Below are 8,140 nucleotides of genomic sequence, written 5' to 3' on the forward strand. Positions count from 1 at the left end.
TGATAAGTATTATCAGAGTTCAAATTCTTTGATTTACAAGTGACAGTGAAGCAAACCAAAGAAGAAATCTATAAACAGTAACAAAAGTATACAAATGAACTTCTTAAGAAATTTAAAACGTTGAGTCAAAACCAATGAGTACGCATGCTCATTCACTCTTCAGGCAAAGTTGGTTGAAATAGATAAAACTATCATCGATCTAACCTTGTTTAGAGATATGATTGGATTTTTTATTTATGAATAGTGATATGATTTGATATAATATTTTGTTTGGTGTTTGTTTGTGTGCAGAATTTCAACCTTGATTTGGATATAATTGTTACTAAACAATTTTAAGATGCATGTGGTTTTGCTAACCTTGATTTACTTTAATTTATAAGAAAAGTTATGATTATATATTAATTGGATTTTGTGATACCAACTCTGCTCAAGACAAAATTGTAAGAAAGAGCACAAGTAGAGATTGACATTTTAACCTCAGATCTTTCTTAAGTGAAATGCAGCTCTTTTCATAAATGGAGGTTATCACTTTATTAAACAAAACCTCATATTTTGATTAAACAAAATGTAGCCGTTTCCACCTGAGATTCTCATTTTATTAAAACCTCATATGTTGATCCATGCATTGCAATTATTTTTTTAACTATATATATATATATATGTGTGTGTGTGTGTGTGTGTGTGAAGTAAACCACCATTCTCACCACCTTTTTTCATTTTTAGAGATGGAATTTTAAGTTTTAATTTTCATGATGATTAAAATGACCAAAACCTTCTATAGAATTTAGATGAGAGGAGATTGGTCAAAGGTATTGTATAACTAACATTTTAAAACAGTAATGATTCTCGACTTTTTCTTCTATCTTATTTTCATTCTTTTTTCTTTCCATCTATATGTGATTCCTGTCTCATCACCTATCATATCATTTTTTTTATCTCATTTCTTCATATTTTATGAAGATGGAGGTGGATATGGTATGTAAACAAAATATCATTGGCATTTTAATTTTAAATCCCTAACTTAGAATGAATTATTAAAATATAGATAAGACTAGAGTAACATACACTCTATTAAAAAATGGAAAGTAAGTAAAAAAATGAAAAAGGACAAACTTTCCTTTTTCTTTTGTTTTTGTTATTGTTTTTGTTTGCTTTGCTTGTTTACCTCAAACTCATCTTTCTTCTTCTTCTTCTATTCATTCTTCCTTTCATTGGTCGTTTATCATCTGATTCAGAGAGCAGAAGCAGTGGAAGCTAGCATGGGAAGAAGCAAGTGGTCAACGTTGCTCTTCTTCGTTCTCGCAATCCTGCACGGAACTCACGTGAGATCCGATGCCTCCGATCACCGTTACAAGGACGGTGACCTCGTTCCTCTCTACGCCAACAAAGTCGGTCCATTCCACAACCCCAGGTTCGATCTCTCTCCTCTTCCATTCCAATCGCTTTGTCTTGCACAGATCCACATGCATTCATTTCATCACTCTCCCCCCTCACTTTCTCCGTTGCCCAACACTTGGTTTCCACGTTTTCCACCGTTTGAGATGATGGGTCGTCGTCAAAATCTGATCTTGTGTTGAAATTCTCCTTCCATGATGGTGGTGGTGGTGTTTCGTTTCTGTGTGTTTGTTTTATGAGATGAGAAAGTGTTTATTAAATTTTGTTGTCGTTTTCTGATTTCTTGTTCATTTAATTTGATTGATTTCAGTGAAACGTATCGATACCTAGACCTGCCATTCTGTGTAACAGGTAACTATCTGAATTTGTGCTTTAGATTTTGGTATTTATTACTTCCTTTAAAGCTCATTATTTGTGTGATTGTGTCGGTGGTTTCTCTTTAGTTTTTCTAATTATGGATATCAAAGTGCTATATAACTTGCAAAATTTCATTTCATTTTATACTTATTTGTTTGCTGTTTCAGTTTTAGCGGGTTAGAATGCTCCATTGCTTTTTCCTGTTGAGATAAACATGTTGCTATGAATGTTTAATTAATTTTTCCAATTTTCCATACTTTGATGGGTTCTTAATTCATGTCATTCTAAAATGAGTACACCCAAATGGCAGGTAAAGAGAGAGAGAAAACGGAAGCACTTGGCGAGGTGTTGAATGGAGATCGCCTTGTTAGTGCTCCGTATGAGCTTGATTTTAGAAAGGAGAAAGACTCTAATGTTGTGTGCAAGAAGAAGCTCACAAAGGCGCAAGTTGCTCAGTTCCGAGAAGCAGTTAAGAAGGACTATTATTTCCAAATGTATTATGATGACTTGCCAATCTGGGGATTTATTGGAACAGTTGACAAAGAAGGAAAGACCGACCCTAGCGAGTACAAGTATTTTCTTTACAAGCACATTCAGTTTGATGTTCTGTACAACAAAGATCGTGTGATTGAGATCAGTGCCCGGATGGATCCTCATTCCGTTGTGGACCTGACTGAGGACAAGGAAGTTGATGTTGAGTTTATGTATACTGTAAAGTGGAAGGAGACAGATACTTCTTTTGAGAAGAGAATGGATAAATACTCGCAGTCTTCTTCTCTGCCACATCACTTGGAGATTCATTGGTTCTCAATCATAAACTCATGTGTAACAGTTCTTCTTTTGACTGGTTTTCTGGCAACCATTCTCATGCGTGTCTTGAAGAATGACTTTATGAAGTATGACTTACTTGCTCATCTATCACCAGATTGTCATCTTATTATTACCCATGGCATTGTTTTATTTAATGTTTTCCCCCTTGTTTCTTGTTGTCTGCTCCAGATATGCTCAAGATGAGGAAGCTGCTGATGATCAGGAGGAGACGGGATGGAAGTACATTCATGGTGATGTTTTCCGGTTTCCTAAGTACAAGTCCTTGTTTGCAGCAGCCCTTGGTTCTGGCTCTCAGTTATTCACTCTGTAAGAATCTTTTTGATGTCTCTTCTCCCCTTCTGTGCTGAAGCGTTTTTCCTCTCTACATTATAAACTTAAGTGTGTGTCATTTTCTATTCCTTCGTGCTTGTGCAGTACAATCTTCATTTTTATGCTTGCACTGGTTGGTGTATTTTATCCCTATAACCGAGGAGCTTTGTTTACTGCACTGGTGGTCATTTATGCTCTTACATCTGGCATTGCTGGCTACACTGCTACTTCCTTCTATATTCAACTTGAAGGATCTAACTGGGTATGTATAGACTGCTTGTGCTTGTGGTTGCACAGCGGTTTGTATTTATTGATTCAATTGTTGTGAAGTTAAGTTATATGATTTATACGTCTATTTTCTTGTTTGACAGGTTAGAAACTTATTGCTGACAGGGTGCCTCTTTTGTGGCCCTCTTTTCCTCATGTTCTGCTTCCTTAACACAGTTGCAATTGCTTATAGTGCAACCGCTGCTCTTCCATTTGGCACAATTTTGGTGATAGTCCTAATATGGACATTGGTTACGTCGCCATTACTTGTGTTGGGTGGTATTGCAGGTAAAAATAGCAAAACTGAGTTCCAAGCTCCTGTCCGCACTACAAAGTATCCCCGAGAGATTCCACCTCTGCCTTGGTACAGAAGTACCATTCCACAGATGGCAATGGCAGGGTTTCTCCCTTTCAGTGCCATATACATAGAGCTGTACTACATTTTTGCTAGTGTATGGGGCCACAGAATTTATACTATCTACAGCATACTCTTCATCGTCTTTATTATTCTGTTGATTGTCACCGCGTTCATCACTGTGGCTCTGACATATTTCCAACTTGCTGCTGAAGATCATGAATGGTGGTGGAGGTAACTTATCTTATTGCTGCCTTCTACTGTAGTTTTTTAGCGTTTTTTACTGCCTATATTATTGTCTAAGCTTATATCAGCAATTGAATTAGTTTTCATATTGTCTGTTCTAGAGTTAAAAGAAATTGTCAATGGTTAGGAAAAGAGAGAAGAAGATTAGAATAGAAGGTGCAAGCTTATTTGTATTTTTACTACTGATATAGTAAACAAGAAATACCTCTTCTATCTTCAGTTTCTAACTATGGAATTTGAAAAGAATTCTTTACTATAGTGGCATTCGCATAATTTTTGCATGAAATGTTAAAAAATTTAAGGTAAGAAAATGGTACTAAATCATAATATATAGTATCAGATCATTGTTCATTTTACTTTCTCCATTCTTCTCTTTTTTCTCATCCTGTTAATGTTACTCTCTTAACATGACAAACACATGTATGTTAACTGAACCTAAGTATAGAATCAACTTTATGCAATTTATGTTTTATACTAAGTTGCAGTGTTGGTAAATGCCAGCCATTGTGGTATTTTAAGGCCCTGGCATAGTGGCTTTCACCTGGCGGGCCTCGGTGGACACTATTCCATGGCGGGCATGGCGTCTAGTGTCCATGATGGAAAAAACACCAAAATCCAATTTTTTTTTGTTGAAAAAAGACCAATAACATAAACCCACCCATTTAAACCCTAAACCCCATAATTCAATTCTCCTTTTTCTGTTATGTACTTCTCTGTTTTTAAGTCTCTACTCCCTTCTCTTCCTCCTATTCTATTCTTGATATGTGTGTATATATATATCTGATTTGATATTTCGTGACTTCCTAAGTTTCTCTAGCTACAATTGACTTCGCTTTTTGGTACATTTTTTCCACAGATATTGGTACTGTAATTTTCTGTAAAATGTATTTGTATTTTGAATCATGTATCTTAACTATGTCAACCTAAACCATTAATTTTCTCTTCTACTTTTGAGCACACTTGACAGACTCAGGGGCATTGAGCTGCGATTGATTCAGGGTAGAGTAGGTGGAAAGTACAAATCCAGTGTTTATTATATCTAAAATGATTTCTTATTTGACCCTTTTTCGTATTCCATCTACTCAAACTAACAGACCCTTGAAACAGGGCATCATAGTAAACTCGAATGGTTGAGATTGCTTGAGAGGAACCCTCTCAGCACTAAAATTTATAATAGTTAAATAAAATACCAGTCACAATTTGAAAATGGTACACCCTTAGTCCAAGTCTATAATAGGAGGAAGAAACAACATGGAACAGAATGAAATGGGCCAAAGGAACAGTTTGGGCCACTGTAGAGAGGATAAATAAGGAGGGAATTGCAGGAGCTCTTGATTTTAGGGATGATCGGCACTGTAGATGAATGGACATGGAAAGGAAGGGTCAAAGAAAGAGGCCTTGAAATCATTAGTAGTTAAGCCAGCTGGTACAAGCTGATTGGAATGGAAATTACTTGTGTATCAATGTAGGGTAAGTTGGAGGAAGGGGAGAGCGAAGAGGCAGACAATTCTGTGGTGAAGTGAGAAGGGTCGGAGTTTCCTTCGTGTTTGGAACCACTGGATAGTTATTTTTGTTGGATCTGGATCCTCTAAAGTGAAAATCTCACTTTATATGGTAAAGTAAGTCACATTTACCGTTGATTCATTGACTTTTCAAAGTAGGTTATCATTATTAATGGTCATGATGACTTACTCTACCCTCTAAAGTGCCTCTCACGTTTGAGGAGTCTAACCCATATTTGTTTCTAGTGTCTATTGGCACTAATGAATTGCCTCTGAATTTAAAAGTTCTATTAGAGTACAACTCAAATGCCTAAATCCCTAAAATTTAGGGATTGATATATCTCCTAACTAAAAATGCATTATACACCTAATTTATGGGGTAATATTAGATTAACTATACAACAATATTAATGGTCTGCCTCAAGATGGTTACCTATATCAACAATATGCATCAAGCTTGTTACTTATGTGTTACCCTAGGACCCTGAATAGACTTAGAGAAGATGTCTACTAGTCGATCATTAGAATTCATAAAGGACGCGGTAGTTTCTCCTAAAAGTAAAAAGAGCTTTTTCTCAAACAAATAAAAAAACTGTGTCGGATGTAATGTGAGAAGTTACTTGTTTGTTGCAACTTTCATACCAGCTTATTTCGAAGAACAATAATTTTTGAACATTTGCTTCAACCATATTAGTTAACATGTGTAAAGAGCCATGGCTCAATACTCTGCTCCTGCACTAGATCTGACGACTACATTTTTTGTCTTGCTTTTCCATGAGATACAATTTCCTTTAATAACATTATATCCTGAAGTTGATTATTGTTGGAAATAAACTGGTAGAAAGTGAGAAAATATGAGGAAATGAGAGAAAAGTTCAGAAAGAATCTTCTGAATTCATTCATTGAATAGTGTGTACTGCACTGCTATATATAGTTGCAGTGTGAGAGATCTAACAATATGTAACAAATCTAACTGAAAGCTGTTGTCTCTACTTGAAACAAATAATGTCATCCACATGGCCTACAATTTCGGTGTAGTGATTAAAGATGTGTTTACTGAATACAATGTTATATGCTTCACTATGAACCACACCAAATTGCTATATAATTGTGTGAATTGTGAAACCATCCAAACCATGCTCATGGACATTATCTCAATTCTCAAGCTACATAGGGACTCGTGGGATAAACAATTGAGTCTTGATTCTCCTTTAGCAACATCCCTGATTTATGAAATGTGGAATTGAAATGTTTTAGGATTTTAGCCTATATTGTGATTGTTATTTTCTTTTCTATTCAATAACCAAAGATGTTCTGAATCTATTTAAAGTATATGCAACTTAAACTTTGTAGACAATCCATTTGCCTTCGTTACTGGACGTTTTCTTCATGATATTGATGTCTGTTTGTGTTACAGGTCTTTCCTTTGTGGTGGATCAACTGGCTTGTTCATCTATGGTTACTGCCTGTATTATTACTATGCACGATCAGACATGTCTGGTTTCATGCAAACCTCGTTCTTCTTCGGTTACATGGCCTGCATCTGCTATGGCTTCTTTCTCATGCTCGGTGCTGTAGGTTTCCGTGCCTCGCTGCTCTTTGTCCGCCACATATACAGGTCCATCAAGTGTGAGTAGTTGTGGTTAAACCTGTTGGTAAGTTTTTACTATTTCTATTAGGTGATAAGAAAAGGTCTAAGATATGTTTTTGAGGTCATAAGGTAGGTTCTAAAGTGTATCTGGTAACAAGAGAAGCATTGACTACTACTCTGAATTAGTGTCATGTTATCTCTGCTCTTTAACTGCACAGGCTTGACACTTGAGGAAGTTTTTGGAACCGTGGATTTAATTAATCTTTATTGTTGTAGTTACTGAAATTTATTTGAAGTAGCTTGTACTAATTTTTTGTCTTTCTTTCTGCTGTATGAAAATTACCATTTAGTATTATCATCGACCAATCAACAATCTAATGTAGTCTTTAGTCAGCAAATTTGAGTATCCGCAAAATAATAGTTTAAATGTTATTAAGTTAGCAACTTCATAGATAAAAATGTCGCACGGTGAAGAGGAAATTTGAGCTAATTGAAAATTTCAGCATAAATGCTAAAAAAATTCTTTGAATAGGCTTCAACTCTTGGGATTTGAAGCAGAAGGTCAACTAGTTTTTATCAAATTGTCACTTACCTGTTTGAGTAGCACATCACCAACACCAATTGCTACTATTATGCTGCATTATCTCAAATAGCATTTGTTTAACTTAGAGAGCATGGTGAAGAGGAAAACCATGTCACAAAAGGATGATTTACACAAAGCCTATGCTACATTTACTTTACCAATTTTAAGTTTAGGGTTTTGTGTGTGCTTGAGAAATTACAAATCCAAAGAAAACGAAAAGGAAGGAGCTGACAAGCGGGCGTTCAATCCAAAATAGACACTCGATAAGGTAAAATCCAAGTTCATCCAAGTTCACTGTCAAATAGTTTGTTCGGATCATGGTTTTTTTCTTAGAATCATTTTGACACCCTAGAAGTTTCTCATAGAAGCTTGTCTCTGTATTATTTTAATTTTAGAATCAATTGTAGAAAAATTTACTTTAAACTATGTAGTCTGGACTTAGCCATAAAATCAGCCCTCGAGTTAGCCTCCATGAAAATGTGAACCAAACGTAAGTCCCATTGATGGTGCTCATCAGCATATCAATGTTCAAAATATTAGTGATATGTAAGACATGTTGATGGTGCAAGGTGTAACCCTTCGTTCAAAAGACACAAGTAATTGCTATCAATTCTCTCACACACATTCTCATCACTACCACCCAAAAATAGTTGACGGAGAAAATGGCCTAAAATCCATACAATAATATGGATAGGCACTGCCCA

General features: G+C 35.7%; 1 protein-coding gene across 1 annotated transcript; it reads left to right on the forward strand.

The window, feature by feature from the left end:
- The first annotated feature begins 1,147 nt into the window (after window positions 1–1,147).
- On the forward strand, window positions 1,148–7,171 carry LOC130711078 (transmembrane 9 superfamily member 3). The gene is made up of 7 exons (XM_057560538.1): window positions 1,148–1,411; window positions 1,706–1,746; window positions 2,063–2,648; window positions 2,752–2,889; window positions 2,998–3,154; window positions 3,264–3,748; window positions 6,680–7,171. Exons 1-7 carry the CDS (start codon window positions 1,260–1,262, stop codon window positions 6,897–6,899), a joined length of 1,779 nt encoding a protein of 592 aa, XP_057416521.1. The 5' UTR covers window positions 1,148–1,259; the 3' UTR covers window positions 6,900–7,171.
- The last annotated feature ends 969 nt before the right edge of the window (window positions 7,172–8,140 follow it).

Source organism: Lotus japonicus, chromosome 4, assembly GCF_012489685.1.
Source record: "Lotus japonicus ecotype B-129 chromosome 4, LjGifu_v1.2".
Classification (NCBI taxonomy): domain Eukaryota; kingdom Viridiplantae; phylum Streptophyta; class Magnoliopsida; order Fabales; family Fabaceae; genus Lotus; species Lotus japonicus.

Bases quoted from the DNA above. Each gene is read 5' to 3' on its own strand.
- LOC130711078 (XM_057560538.1), top strand. From the start codon at position 1,260: ATGGGAAGAAGCAAGTGGTCAACGTTGCTCTTCTTCGTTCTCGCAATC. The intron at 2,649-2,751 runs GTATGACTTACT...TGTCTGCTCCAG, and splicing joins TTGAAGAATGACTTTATGAA to ATATGCTCAAGATGAGGAAG. The intron at 3,749-6,679 runs GTAACTTATCTT...TTTGTGTTACAG, and splicing joins GATCATGAATGGTGGTGGAG to GTCTTTCCTTTGTGGTGGAT.